This window comes from Perca flavescens, chromosome 17 (genome assembly GCF_004354835.1).
Source record: "Perca flavescens isolate YP-PL-M2 chromosome 17, PFLA_1.0, whole genome shotgun sequence".
In the NCBI taxonomy this organism is placed as follows: Eukaryota; Metazoa; Chordata; class Actinopteri; order Perciformes; family Percidae; genus Perca; species Perca flavescens.
Window position 1 is genome coordinate 15,715,962 of NC_041347.1, and position 15,673 is coordinate 15,731,634.

Consider the following 15,673-nt stretch of genomic DNA (forward strand, 5'->3'; position numbering starts at 1 on the left):
TGTGTATCTCTATGGCAAAAGCGCGGGGGGAGGGCTGTGCCCATTCGGAACTATGGGAGCCCAGAGGGGAGCATTGGCGGATGTTAAGGAGAAAACCGATTTTCATTTAAACAAATCGATGTTAACTACACATTCGAGTTAATCGATAAAATCGATTTATTGCCTAGCCCTAGAATATCCCTTATTATATAATTTTATTATGCCAAAATCAAATTAGCATTAGATAATGCTCATTTAAACAGTCGTCTCTTAGACATCCGGCATAATGTGGACATAATGTTAGCAATCGTGGCCATGTGTGGTGAAAATATCTAAATTGTACAATATACTTAGGCTGGAGGTACAGTCAGAAGCTATCTTAATTGTATGGTTATCTTACAGTACATTATTAACAGAGCACTTGCCAGTGTATGGGGTCGTGATGGCAAAAGTACAATTACCTTTGGTGTAGACAGCAGTGCAGATAGAAGAGCAGTGCCTGAGGATGTCAGGCTGTTAGTTCTCTATGAGCTCTTCGGCTCATAGAGATCTAAGAGGTCTGAAACATCGCCAGAGGCCAGGCCTAGTGGAGCATTAAATTTGTCAGTAAATTCTCGAATCAATTCTGTGTCTTATTCTTGCCCAAAGGATATTAAAATGGAGCTTAAACCATGTCTGCATACATTCAAGCTGCAACATGCTGAACACATAATCATTCAATCACATTTTGAGCCAGTAGAATCAGAAGCAATCAGCAGCCTCATGAAATAAAATCCTGTTACCAATAAACCAGGTGCCGCTCATTGTTGTAAAAATGTACAGAAATGTGTACTGCATATGTTTTGAATGTGTTTAGAATTGTTATTCACATACAGTAGAGTAAACTGTAGTCCCTTTGACATTAAATAGAGTTTATTTGTTTCTCTCCTCGTCCTGCAGGAAGGACCTGCTCTGAGAATGTAAATGATTGCTGGTCGCAGCCTTGTCTAAATGGAGGCTCGTGCATGGATCTGATAAATGACTACATTTGTCATTGTCCTTTTGGTAAGTACCAACTACTTGTGTATTATTGAGCATGTTTACAAAAATATCATGCTATTAATTTTTAGTAAACTATACCTTGGGAATACATAAAAAGTTTATTTCTCAGGCATTAACATACAAACTTGTTTGTTTACTTAGATCATTTTTCAATTGCTGCTCAGGATATGTTTCCAAAGATAGCAAAGACAGAAATAAGCAGGTGCATAGATTTGAATGCAGGCTAGAAACCAGTTAAAATAAGCACAACCAAATAGAAATAATAACTCTGTATTATGGATTAGGGTTTGAAAACAAATATATTTTTAGAATCAAGGTTAAAATTGTAGCAAGTAGACCTGTAAAGAAAACAATAGTTTTATATCTTTCTAAGCATTAATGCATATAAACAGGATGTCCCTAATTAGACTGAGATTTAGTTTTCGGCATTGCCCTTTAATCAAGTAACATTGTGTGTGTTATACATTTGTATATGTTAAGAACTTTTTCAAAGCCCATGTTCCAGAAAGACTCTATAATCGGTCCATAATAGAGGGAGATGTTGCATTCCTTTGTGTGCGGCTGATTTTACTATGCCCTCTGGTAATAAAATACTTAATCACTACTTGATTGCACAAATCAGAATGCCACAGTCCAATGTCACATTCAGTAGTAAACAGCCACAATACACAGAACAGGATTTACAGAAAAATATTTGAGAAATAAAATATAGGTGTTGACCTGGTACAAAATACACTCCGGGCAATGGTCTGTTTTGCTAAATTATTTTCTCAATATATTCCACAAAGGCAGAGTAACTGCACAAGTTATGTTGGATATTTAGTATTCTTTGGAAAGTGTAGCCTCTGACTTAAGTTGTTTGAATATGATGCAGTGAAACAATATCACTGCTGTTTGGTTGTCATTGTGAATCTTGTTTTAGTTCTCTGTGCCTTTCCCTCAGCCAAATATCCCTCTATTTTACTGCGTCATAAATCAACACAAATGTGGGTGAAGTCATTAAAATATTTACTGCCTTGAAACATGCGCAGCACCTGTTACATGGTGTGTTTTTATGACATTATGGACACAGCAAATGCATCACTGTAAATAATCTGCTCTTATTATTTTTTCTGCCCGTTGCTCAAATTAGATTTGGGCAAAAACAGAACACCAATGTGTCAGTAGAGCTTCCATTATTGTTTTGATTTCATTGAAAGATTTATAGACAGGTGTTTCTGATCACTTTATCTTTTCAGAAATTGAATTAGATAAATGGTCTGTCAGGTTTGCTTGCTTCTCTCTACAAAAACACACAAGGAATCAGAAAGACTATCACTATTTACCACTCCTTCCACAGTTTCCTGTTTGCAACTACATTACAGTATCTCTGTGTTTAGTTGTACTGTGTATATTGTAGCATTTTTTTGTATAATATTATATATTTTGTAAATAAAACCAGAAAGCTCTCAGGGAAACTTCAGCCAGAGTTGCACAATCCTTTAAATGTGTTTTTTTGGTGACAGAAAATACAATCGTTTAATCTGCACCTGGCTCTCAAAACACACATAGCAATTGGCAATGCCAATCATCTGATGGCAGCTGTGGTTTTTGGAGTATGTCTAAATACTTTCACTGAGTCAGTCTGGTAACTATGAAGTCAGAACCATTTAAATGTATAAAGTTTCTGTCGTTGTGCCACTTACACATTTTGCAGCATGTGTCATTTAAACTTGGTTAAAACTGCAGATCATATTTAGCAGCATTTATTCAAGTCTACAGGTACAGGAAGTCTAGAACCAATAGCAGGTAGCATAACATTGTCACCTGACTTCGGCGCATCCATTAAATTTATGTACCAAACTTATTAAAGATAAGATGAAATGTAGGAGGAATAGTTTGAAATAGTTAAGCATAAATTAGATGCTGATTTGTCTTAAACCGAGTAATCCAAGAAGTTTTTTGTTGTTTTAAGGTGGTGCTTAACTTGCGTTTGTAACTTGAGTTACTTAACAAATGTACCTCTTTTTTTTTTTTTTTTTTTTTTACCCAAACCATTATCATTTCCTAAACGTAACCGTATGTAACGTAAACGTAAGTAGTTTTGTTGACTAAACCTAACCAAGTCGTTTTTTCATTTCACAATGTTAACCACGTGTTTAAAACTGCAACCATTTCACAATGTGCACCGGTCAGGGTTGAACCGTTTCTCATTTTATTTATCAAACTCACTTAGAAGTAACAACTGTATTTGGTGATTTCTATCTATGAACAGGATTTTCAGTTTTTCAGCTCAGTGAAGCAACCAGGACGTTGTTGATGATGAGAGATTACTTAAATATGCTGATGACCAGCAGTTCTCTGGGCCAAGTTATGACCCATGGCTGTTATCATTAACCACTGAACATGGGTACATAAGGACTTGGCTTTAATGTATTCAACAATACATTACAGTATGTCTTGTTACTACTGTACATTTTGAGATAAAGTGAAAAACAGCTTTACTTTCTGCCTTTGTTTCTGCAGCAGAGTTGGGCTGAGCCACTAGTAGCTGTCAGATAGAAAAGGGAGTCCCATTTGGAGATGGTGACACTGTAAATGTGACATTCCTTCATGCAACATTAACCTTGGAGTGAATTGCATGCACAATTGGTTATTAAACACTTCTGAAACACTCTGTTGGAGGCAATAGCTGTCCATTAACTACTCAAGGCAATACATAATATAATGAGAAAAGGGTAGTTGGAAGGTCATCAGACATCTAGATAGATGTGTTGATGTAAAGTCCGCAGCTCTGGAAAGATATTACAAGGTAAAAAAAGTGGAGACAGGAAGTACATAGTATAATATACCCGCTGTCCTGTGGGTATATTCAAGTCTTGATAAAAAGGATTTGCATTAGGAAGTGATGTTTGAAATAGTTCTGTCCGTTGTCAGTGAGTAAGAACTACTTTGCAGACACCCACTGCACTCAGATTAATGCGACGGGGGTTATGGGCACATTCTTCCTGTTTAGAGGCTTCTGGGTTAAAGAGGGTTTTGGTTAGCATGACAAAAAGAAACCTCCGTGACTCCATAAAATGAATCTCCCACCTTTGCGAATGTAACAATTAAATGCAAATGTGTTGTTCCACATGAGCTAATGGGCACAGGTTGAACAGTGGGATGTCAGTGAAGAAACACAGTAATCTATTTTGGGCTTCTCCTTTTAAGTCATTTTTATTTGTACAAACATGTAATGAGTTTTGGTCACACCGTCTGTCTGTGCTATATTTACAACAATAGATATTGACATGGGTATCTATCAGTGACATGCAGACGTGCATTTGGTGGGGCAGATAAATGTGATACAGATCAGTTTGGTCGGGAGGGCCTCTGTCAATGATTCACAATTAGCATACTTCATAGCAGGTAGATTGCAAGGGCAAGAATCAATACCCACATTAATGTGCTAAAGAAAAGACGTCTAATGGACTGTTCGGTATTTATGGAATGGACCACCGGAGGAAAATAGGGGAGGGTCATGTCTTTTTATTCTTTGTTGAGGGGAACTTTTGTATTCATGTAAAAAACAATATTACCTGGCTGACGATGAGAGCAGCAGGACGCAAAAAACTAAAATTACTGTTGCACTAGTCTGGACATCTTGCAGTGCCAACCTTGCAATAAAGGTTTCCTAAATGCCATGTATATACATTTGATCTCAGCTTACTAATTGATTGCGGGTTTTGTGTAGATTTGGACTTTTATACGTTTATTCCACTTTGTTTAAACGGCGAAGTGGAGAGGCCTCGTTCACCTGTTTGGAGCTGGCTGGTGAATGTGACGCTCATATAGGCCTTGCTAGATACACCGTGACTCAGTTTGTGGATCTACTGATCGCTGTGGATTACTTTTTTTCCGTGTCATTGGATTACGGCAAAACTCGGATCTTTTATCTCAACGTGTCTTAACGTTTTATGGTGTGACTGCACTTCGTTTCTGCGTTTGGAGCGGCATCTCAACAGACTGTAGGTCCAACACTGAGTGTTGACTGTTACATTTTAGTTGAATTTAATTTAATGTCTGTCTATTGTGTTCCAAGACAGCCGTGCCACAATTGGATTTCATAATGGCGAATTGTTAAATTGTTACAATGTCCTTTGCTGAATGGTCTCAATGTGTTTGTTTTATTTCATGTGAATACTAGTTTACTAGAGGAGTAACTTAGTATTTGAAGTAATGCAGGAAGTGTGCATTTAGTTTCCATGCTTATTGTGTTTCCACAACAATGTTAGTGAGTAAATGTGAATCGAAATCTGAAATGGCCACCACACCATAACAGAGGAGTGTGATGTGTAAGATGAGAATGCAGAGGTTAACTCGTTTATGTCATGGCCGTAAAAGATCAAATCGCATCTGTACATCTTTGTTAAGCGCTAACTAGCACATAAGGGGAGGGTCATGCCTCTTTTCAATTTATTTTGGAGGGTCATAGAAAAATGTTTACTGGTGAGGGTAGGTCAAGTCTTTTTATCTTAAAGGTCCCAAAACTCCTCCGGTGGCCCCTTAAATAAATAACGAACAGTCCCTAAACCTAATAAAACATATAGACACATACATATGTGTTCCGTAATATGTGTTACTGTTGTTTTAAGAATTCAATCCTCCTTGCTTATTTTCTAAGGTTTGGCTGAGTTTCCCTTCTGCATTGTGAACTCAGTTTTCATTGCAGGGTTCAAGGGGAAAGATTGCTCTGTGGATATTGACCTTTGCTCATTTGGACTATGCAGTGAACAGACATTAATATGCGCTGAAACCAAGGATGGACAAAATGTCTCTTGCACTTGTGAAAGAGGTGAGGAAGACCTTTTAACGGATGTTATATTTGTCATGCAGGTATATTGATAACCGGTGGAAAATCATGCTTTTTCTCATGCTTCAAGGTCTCTTTACTAAAAGGAGTATGTAGGGTTACGACCATTGGCACTTTTGCATTGCCCTATTGTATATGTTTACAATCCTCATAGAGCTGTTTGTTTACACGTGTATGTATGTATGGCAGAGTCAGAGGCTCCAGATTCAGCTAACTTTGTGATGGGAGACTTCAACTCATGTAGCTTAAAGGAGCACTTACCCACATATCAGCAATATGTCACCTGTCCCATCCATGACACAGCCTGTCTTGACCAGTGCTATGGAAACATACAGGATGCCTTCCATTCTAAAGCACTGCCCGGTTTAGGGAACTCGGATCACAATATGATCAAGTTGATGCCTGCCTACGTGTCCAGGCTGCGGCGTGAGAAAGCCAGAAAGGTGAAAGTTAAGTGCTGGACTGCTGCCGCCTCTGAGGCACTGCAAGACTGTCTAGAGCGCACGGACTGGAACGTAGTGACCGATGGGACTGAAAACATTAACGACGCAGCGCTTGCTATCTCGGGGTACATAACATTCTGCGAGGACACAATCATTCCCAAAAAGATTGTTAAGCTGTTTCCAAATAACAAGCCCTGGGTAACCCCAGAACTAAAACATCTTCTTAATCAAAAGAAGCGACTGTTTCAATTGGGAGGAAATAGAGAAGAGAAAAGGACTGCAGAAAAACATAAAAAGTATGATCAGGGACTGTAAAGCGGCATATAAACATAAACTTGAGAATATTTTTAGAAATGATGCTAGGAGAGCATGGCAGGGGGTTCAGGCCATTACAGGATACAAACCTAAGAGACATCTCATGACAGTTGAAAACTAACTTGCTATGGCCAATGATTTGAATGACTTTTATTGTAGATTTGATACCCATGATTTTATAGCCGAACAGGAATTGGTTTATAAAGAAATTAGTAGCATGAAATGTGGGGACTTTGATCCCCACATTTATATAGCTGTATTCTTCAGATGTCTTACAAAGCTCTCTTGCAGAGTGTTTTATTTTTTGGCCTTATCTGTGCCTTTGGTAACATGTATATCAAGGACCAAAAGAAACTGCAACAAATAATTAAAACAGCGAGTAAGATCATTGGAGTTGATCAGGTACCTGTAGCTCAACTGTACAATGACCTTAGTTTAAAAAAGACAGAACAAATTCTAAATGATTCAACCCATCCTCTTCATCAGATTTTTTTAAGAAGCAACAGGTCAAGTGGCAGACTCCTGCAAAGGAAAATTAGGACTACAAGGTACAGCAAGTCTTTTGTGCCTACAGCAATTAGACTGCACAACAATAGACTTAAAAACTCTTAGGCATTTTTAAACTACAGGTATACTGTACTATATACACCAACATTTAACTCTTAAATACATGCTTGTTATGTTTTCTTAATGCTTCTATTGTCTTGTCTGTTTTGTTAAATGTTTTGTATTTATGTTTTTTAATGTTATGTAGAAGGCTGTATAACGTTGGAGCGTGTAATGGTGACCACATAAATTTCCTACTTGTGGATAATAAAGTTTACCTTGACCTTGACCTTGATATGTGTATATATATATATATATATACATTTTTTTTGAAAAATGTATATCTGTACATAGTTTAAAAATGTTAATCTTCATCTTGTTCAGCTTTATTGTCCTTGTTTTTTATCGTATGTCCGTATGTCTCTTTTGTACTTTGAGAGCAACAAAGCCGGAGTCAGATTTCTTGTGTGTTCACTTATTTGGCCATTAAAGCTGATTCTGATTCTAAAAAGTAAGTTTTTTTTAATCAGATCAAGACTACATAAGAGCCCTTATCATGTGCTAGACCATGTATCGAAAGAATAGCCCCCAAACTGGTACATAACGTTTTTAAACTCATAACCACCTGATTAATCTCATGCTGATTCAGGCAGGTTAATTTGACCGCTCCTGCAGAAAAAAATATTTTGTTTGTGTGTCAGTCAAGTCCCACTGATTTCCCTCCATGAGGATGACAGTGTTATCACAGCAGTCACTGCCAGTGGTGACAGGGATAACACAGGAGTAAGAGGAAGAGGCTTGACCTGTTAGATACTCTGAGGCTTGCCAGGGGTAATCAGGCTTCATACTCTAGCAAGTCAAGGATATATATGCAGTAAGTGACAGAGTGCCAGTACTGTATAGTACTGTGTCTGCATGCAAAGGAAACCATGCAGCTTATTTCTGGATACAGTTACGGTACTTGGAGTGAAAACATTTTTTCCTGCCAAACCAATGGTAATTCAGTTGATGCTACTCCACACCAGCTCTGCTCTCCCTTTTCAAATGAATGGCTATTACATAGAAGTTCATGTAACCCAATCAATAACCCTAACTTCATTACTCCTGTTGCACTTATGCTCAGCAGATGTCAAAGAGAAGGATTGTGAGTGATTTCTTATGTAAATGAAAGCAACCTGCGGCGAGCTGTTCGTCCCAGATCACTTCTCAAGGGCAAACTGTGAGTTGCTGTCTTGTCTCGACGTTTCAGGTTGGCAGTCTTGGCATGTGTATTATCTAATGCTTGTCAACCTAATGTGTGGCAAAACATGTTACTCATACCCTCCCTCGCTATACTGCATATCCCATACGATCAACCTTTTGACCTAGTAGTAGTTATTACTAACACTAAATCATATCCTTGAACTAAGAATGTTTAATGAACTCATTTTGCTTGTATGATTTTGCAAAAAGAGGAAATACATAGAAAAAGGTTGCTGGGGAAATTCTTTACAGATTTCTATTTGACTAAACTCTTGAAGAGCAGATTTTGCAGGGCAATAATTGTGTTTTTAGACCATAAAACTGTTTTGGACTGCAGTATCTTTTTGTTTTACATTAGCATTTATTTAAAAGGAAGAACTTTGCAGTGCAAGGCTTATTTTTGCCATAAAATTATTTGAGCTTCAAAAGCTGTTGTTTCATCAAAAGCCCACTATACATGGGTTTCTCGGCAACGTCATCACTACTTGCGCACGCAACCGGGGGGCAGAAAGAAGACGTGTTTTGTGTAGCTAGCTAGCTAGTATCGGCATAGCGTTAAGTCAAAATGCCAAGGAGTTGTTGCGTAGTTAATTGTACAAACAGAGCCAGTGATGGGTGCCTGATGTTTAACATACCTAGGGGGAAGCATGCTTTTGCCAAAAACCGGCGGAGGTTATGGCTTCAAGCCATAAGAGGGGCAGATTGGGGTCATATGCAAGAGTCAGGCTCCCATTGTATCAATCAGAAAAGTTGCAGCTTGTGGTTGTTCAGCTAAGTGATATCTAGCTACCTGTCAGGGCTGTGGTACTCGATTCCGGACCATAGACAATTAAAGGTCCGGACTCGAGACAAGTTTAGACGGCTAGCTAAAGCTACGCCGATGTTTTGCTAACGTTAGCGCAACAGTGTTAGCCTAGCCTACTAGGTAAATATTACGATTGCCTTCGGAGTTTACTATATCTTCGTCCACGTTGCCAACATAGGACCTGTGGCGTTAGTGCTCCTTTTGTACATAACTTTATTGAATGAAATATTAAGCTTCGCTCCTCTGAGATGGGTGGGTTTTTGTTATGTTACATACAAAGCTAACTGGCTATAGTTAGCCTACATTAGCTAGCGGACATTAGCTAACGTTGCCGAGACAGTGGCAGTAGAGCTTCGGCGAGCTAACCAAGACAGTGTTTGTCGCCCTCTCGCCCACAATCAACCTCTGCTGCGAAAAACAATCCACCTGCAGTGATGTTTTGAAACTAACATATCGTACCTTTTCCCAGAAATCCTGGCCATTAATTTAAGACATAAACCAACCATAAGGGTACACTCAGGAGTAACCCTGCTGCTAACACGGGCTATTACATTAGCCTAAAATGATAATTATAGCCATACATATAGATCACAGTAACATTGCAAAATTAAAGACCGACAAACGGATCCAACTAAAATCATGTTTTATTGAGTCAGCAGTTATATACAAACAATAAGGAAAGCTTAAAGGAATACGCCACCGGAATGCATGTCGAAATTCTAGCAGCGATGTTTCCCCATTGGAATGAATGGCAAACAGAGCTATAGCTAGCTTCTCATAACGATAGCTCTCCAGCTCACAAAAAATGATTAAATTGTAATCGGTCAAAAACGTTAGCTTTGTAAGACCATAGAGTATGTGTTATATAAATACCATGACGAAATTCAAAGTGTAAATATATGCAATATATGTCTAAAGTCTAGCCGCGAGGTTTCCCCATTGGAATGAATGGCAAACAGAGCTATAGCTAGCTTCTCATAACGAGAGCTCTCCAGCTCACAAAAAATGATTAAATTGTAATCGGTCAAAAACGTTAGCTTTGCCATGACGAAATGAAGGGACTAAGACAATGTGCACTGAGACAAAAATGCGTTTGCATTATCGGACCAGCTCACCAATCTGGCTTTCTGCCCCTGGTATGCGCACGCACCCTGTAATGTTTGTAAACAGGAAACCCGTCTATAGCATGGGTCAGGGATGTAATCAAGGGGGTAAGCTTTGCTTCAGAACTCGAGCCATCATGGCGCCATTTTGTTGCTAACTGGCCATCACCTCCTGTTAGCATTCCGCTGACCGCCATTTTTTTTTTTTACATCACTTGACTGCGAATAACTTTACATCTGAAGCGTTTAAAGACTCTATTTGTCCGTTGTTTAGTTCCAAAGAAACACGACAATGTATAAAAGGCTCCATTACCTTGTACCTCACGTTATGGCTCCGTAGCAGACGTTTTTGTAAAAATAGGCTAACGATTGTGTCATAACCAAGTGACTTACTGTCGCATAGTAGAGGAATTACCGTATAGTACAGGAGAAGCTCGCAGGCAGTTTCGACTTACATGAGATGTTTATGTTTAATTACTAATGTTAACTAGCATGTTAGTGATCAATAATTAGCCTCTGCCCATGTTATCTCCTTACATACACCTACAGTCTCCGTATCTGTAAGATTGGGAATGATTGAGATTTCTCTTGGCACAGCTACCAGAAGACTTAGAACTTTCAGACACGTTGCTCACGTCACATTCTCTCAGTTGGAGGCTGCGCAGTAAAGCTGGCCATCACCGGAAAAGTGCTTCTAATAGCCTTCACTGGTCTCCGTCCAGAGCAACGGGGTCTATTGGTCCATTATATACTGTCTATGGATGTAATGGAGGCTAACCGCACGTAAACGCTGTTTGCGCACCCCCCAAAATTCGGAAATAGCGTTTACCCACCTCCAAAGTGCGTGTATCCACCTCTAGCCTATAGTGCCTAAGCCATTTTTAGATACCCATGATTTAGCTTATGTCGTTTTAGTTTCAAATTGTTCTATATTAGTTTCATAAGTTGTTAAATCTAAGACGAAATATTTCATATTGCGTTGCATTACTGTCAGTGTTGACCAATCTTTTGCGGTGTTTGGTGTTTCAGCCCCCAACGTCGGGGCTAGGATTAGGCAATGGTTAGGTGCCTTGAAGTCATGAAGTCAATGGTCGAAGCGCTGCTTTGAAGTCAACGTTGGGGGCTTAATGCGAGACACGGCAGGCAAAAACATCGTTTTTTTTCACTGGTCAATTTTGAGATTTTGGGCTATTTGTCTTCAATAACATATATTCTTTCAGACTTGTGGTGAAAAAAAGTAAAAAATACACATTTAGGTCTTTATTTTACTACACTTTCTCCTAAATTCAACAAAAGTTGGCGTTCTAAATCATCCCGCTGCTCCGCGATCGCTGTCTGCACCCTGTCATCTCATATACCGTTGGAAAGCTCTCTCTCTCTCCTCTACAATCATGTGTAATGCTGTCGGATCCAAATATGGTCATTTACTTTTTATAAGCATCCAATTGTGGAAGTAAAAGGGGGGATTTAACTCTAAATGCCTGATTTTATTGGCTGATGAACATTTCCGCGGTAGTTCAGAATGTCTAAAGAAATGCGTCGAAAACGGTCGAAAATCACCTCAGAGAAGACGAAAACAGTTGTTATTAGCAAGAAGACCCAGCAGGGGATTATACATTAAGACAGAAGATGATGAAATGCCTTCACATAGGACGTCGATGTGTCAACTATCGTTCAGAAAACAGGAGTTATCAGACAGCGGAGGTAATCGGACTGATTCACTTTCTCTCTCTCTCTCTCTCTCTCTCTCTCTCTCTCTCTCTCTTTTACAGAAATTCATAGCCTACATGTCATATATTAAATATGTAGGTGTCACATATATACTATTCTACTATAATTACTATAAAATACTAAACCAATCTGTAATTTTGGGATCCTAAAGTGGTTGTGAGTCCCTCAGATCCATGTTTAGCTGTCAGTAGAGCTGCTGTCCCCTCTCCTAGGAGAACTACCAGCTTCTTTTCTGGTGGTAACTTTTTTTGGTTATTTTTCCAAGGTGTAATTCTCTTAGTGAAGATACTTTTTCCCAGTGGAGGAGGAAGTGCACCTCTGTTGGTGGTCACTGAGCCTGTCTCTCTCTCTCTGACCTGTCTGTCTGACCCAGTTGGTGGTCACTGAGCCTGTGTTTAGTCAGGATCTGTCTCTTCTTCGTATCTCTGACAGTGTGAAGGTAATGTGTCTAATAACAATTTAGTCTACTTTGATTGCTTTCTCCAATGTTCTAAATATTGGTCTTTTGAATGATCACCATAAGAAGCTCATCCCTGTGTATCACCGGATGTCCAGTGACAGTGCAGCATGGAGGCACTCAGAATGCCAACACATGCCTCAACTTGGTCATATAATAATAATAATAATAATAATAATAATAATAAATTTAATTTATATAGCGCTTTTCACAGACTCAAAGTCGCTTTACAGGGCAGGGTAAATTATAAAAACAGAACAAAACAAAACAAGATTCAGGCACAGATGAAAAGGGAGGGGGGCGTGGGGCTAGGGATAGGCAGAGGTGAAGAGATGGATCTTGAGGTGGGACTGGAAGATGGTGAGGGACTCAGAGGTGCGGATCTCTTGGGGGAGGGAGTTCCAGAGCCTGGGAGCTGCTCTGGAGAATGCTCTGTCCCCAAAACTGCGGAGTTTGGACTTTTGGATGGAGAGGAGACCAGCTGAGGTGGATCTGAGGGACCGTGAGGGTTGGTGCGGGGAGAGGAGGTCAGTGAGGTATGAGGGGGCCAGATGGTGGAGGGCTTAGTAGGTGAGGACCAGGATTTTGTAGGTGATCCGGTGGACAAAACAAGACATTTGAGGACGTCATCCTGGGCTTTTGGGAAACAATGATCCACATTTTTCTGACATATTATAGACCAAACAACTAATCGATTAATCGCGAAAATATTCAACAGATTAATCGACTATGAAAATAATCCCAAATCCCTAAACCCTAATCATTATGTACAAGTGCATTGCATTGGAAGCCCTGCATATAAGCCTCCCTCTCTATCTCTCTTAAATATTGTTGTTCTATCTGTTTTGTCATTTAGTAAACTTTATAGATTACAACCATATTATTCCTTCTTGAGTCTCTTCAACAATAATTTAGATTAATGTATGAATTGAATAGTGATTGTGTGACCTATGATGAGGGAACAACCAGTGATACCCTTGGTAGTACCATCAAATGATAACCTATAGCAATGTCATCAGGATACACATACACCGGTAGGCAGTGGCCCACCGTACCGGGTGACCACGTCGTGGTCCACCGGAATTTATAGTTTTTTTACCACTACATCTCTGAGCATGAGACATGTTTTTGTCATACCACAGGTTTAAGCAATGCAGCAGTTGCTTTTGTTTGGCTGTTGTTCTTGTTTTTTATATAACCCTACAGTATAGTTTTGAAAGGAAAACTGCTTATTCTGACTGTTCTTTTTATGTTCATTTTTTTCCCACATTCCTAATTGTGAAGAGCATTTTTGCAGCCGTATGCTCCGTTTAATCCTTGGCTGACTGTGTGAAACATTGCAAACACGTAACAAATACTCTATGGTAGATAAGTGTGAGGTTATCCTACAAAAAAGCCTGTGTAGCACCAGCAATAATGTACCTTAAACACTGACATGTTTCTTCTCTTTAATGGCGTGTGTGTGTGTGTGTGTGTGTGTGTGTGTGTGTGTGTGTGTGTGTGTTTGTGTGTGTGTGTGTGTGTGTGTGTGTGATTGCATTTACACGTGCACTGATCCATGTTATTTGTTTCAATGTGGTTCCCTTTGTGTATAGATTGACTGATCTTAAAAATCACTGGATTTGGCTTGTTTAATGTAATACATCAGAACGGCAGTGACTGGCTCTTATTAAACATGATTAAATGATCCAGTGAGCTGAGTCTGCATGTGCCCAGCAAGCTCTTTGAATCAATACAGGCTTTGAAAACCAGCTTTTGTTTGTGAAAACAAAGTCATGCTGATCCTAATTGGCTGAGGAATGAAACCAGGCAAAAAGGATTCTAATTACAGCGTTTTCTTTTTTTTTCTTTTGTTTTTTTACATATGCTGCAGGGTTTGGAGGGTCATTTTGTGAAGTAAATCTCAAGGAGTGCGAGTCAGAGCCTTGCCAGAATGGTGGTATTTGTGTGGACGGCATTGACCTGTATCAGTGCTTCTGCTCAGAGGGTAAGTTGCAATGCAATTAGATCCCCCAATAGTCGAGACAATACAACAATGTGGCTAATTCAGACCTTTGTTGGTGTGCAACCAACCAGTTTTATTCCTGAAGTTATATGACCCTGGCTTAAATAAAAAATCGATTCAGAAACACTTTAATACTCATTCTTTCTCCATTTTATTGTTTGGCGGTGTATTTCTTATTTCTTTAGATAATTTGGATAACTCGACAAAGGGAGATGAAAAGTCATTGAGTTATTTCCACTACAGCTAAAGCTCAAAAATACAAGCAAGTCTGTCTTCCATTTGGTGCTGATGGTCAACAACCATACAAGGAAAAACCCATTTTATAAAAGAATCTAGGAATCCAATGCAGCAACAACTCATTTCACTTTTCGTAACTAGATAAATAAATCCCAGATAAACTAAATGATCTATACAAACCATCTCCTATTGCAGTTTACTTTCAGATTTTGAGCACTGGTACCAATTTCCATTTCTCTGACGGGACCAATATTTACAGTAAAAATGATCAGGGTAGCCTATTTTCTGTCATGAATCCAGTCCACACTCTCAAATGGTTTAAAGAAGTAAAGAGAAAAAATAGGACCAGTTGCCTAATTATGAGTTTACTCATATCCATTTATTTTTTTGGAATCAAAAATAAATATCTTGCCTCTCAGATCTTTTATAATGGACAATGTTTTCAAATCATGTCAGCAATGTTACTTTAACATCAATTCAAGAACCCATTAATGCAGAAAATGGATTTAAAACATCATTCCTCAGACCCCTGCAACAAAATCTCCAACAATCAGAAAATGCAACATTCAACATTAGCAAATCATTGCTACTAACTGAAGAAACTAGTACTTCTTGCACATTACATTCCTTACAGACTATTTCTTATCTGCAGATTCAGTTTGCTGCAGTATGTCCTGAAAAGAAACTTTGATAGCGACCTTCATGCACATGGGGAATGTACAAGGATTCAACCATTTTTGCACAACTGGAAGAATTTCTTATTCCTTATCTTCTCGCTCAACACCATGCCCTCAATGTGACGACAACCTAAGGTTTATCTTAATACCTGTCCATGTGCCATAGAGGGTTGAGAGTTACCATAGTTTGTCCATTTTGCTGATTAGCACACCGTGAGCTGGAGTGAAAACCTGTTTACTCTCAACAAGAGTTTTTTT

The 15,673-nt window shown here is 39.0% G+C and overlaps 1 protein-coding gene across 5 annotated transcripts in view; it reads left to right on the forward strand.

Moving 5' to 3' along the window:
* eys (eyes shut homolog) overlaps nucleotides 1-15,673 on the forward strand; it is a 174,358-nt gene that overhangs the window by 33,467 nt on the left and 125,218 nt on the right. For 2 of the 5 annotated variants that reach the window (XM_028603256.1, XM_028603259.1), the window contains 3 exons: nucleotides 919-1,023; nucleotides 5,714-5,836; nucleotides 14,370-14,483. In XM_028603256.1, the coding sequence (XP_028459057.1) occupies nucleotides 919-1,023; nucleotides 5,714-5,836; nucleotides 14,370-14,483 (342 nt within the window). Of the gene's footprint in view, nucleotides 1-918; nucleotides 1,024-5,713; nucleotides 5,837-8,299; nucleotides 8,378-11,811; nucleotides 12,013-14,369; nucleotides 14,484-15,673 lie in introns of those variants that run through there. The other 3 variants (XM_028603257.1, XM_028603261.1, XM_028603260.1) reach the window with 3 other exon arrangements.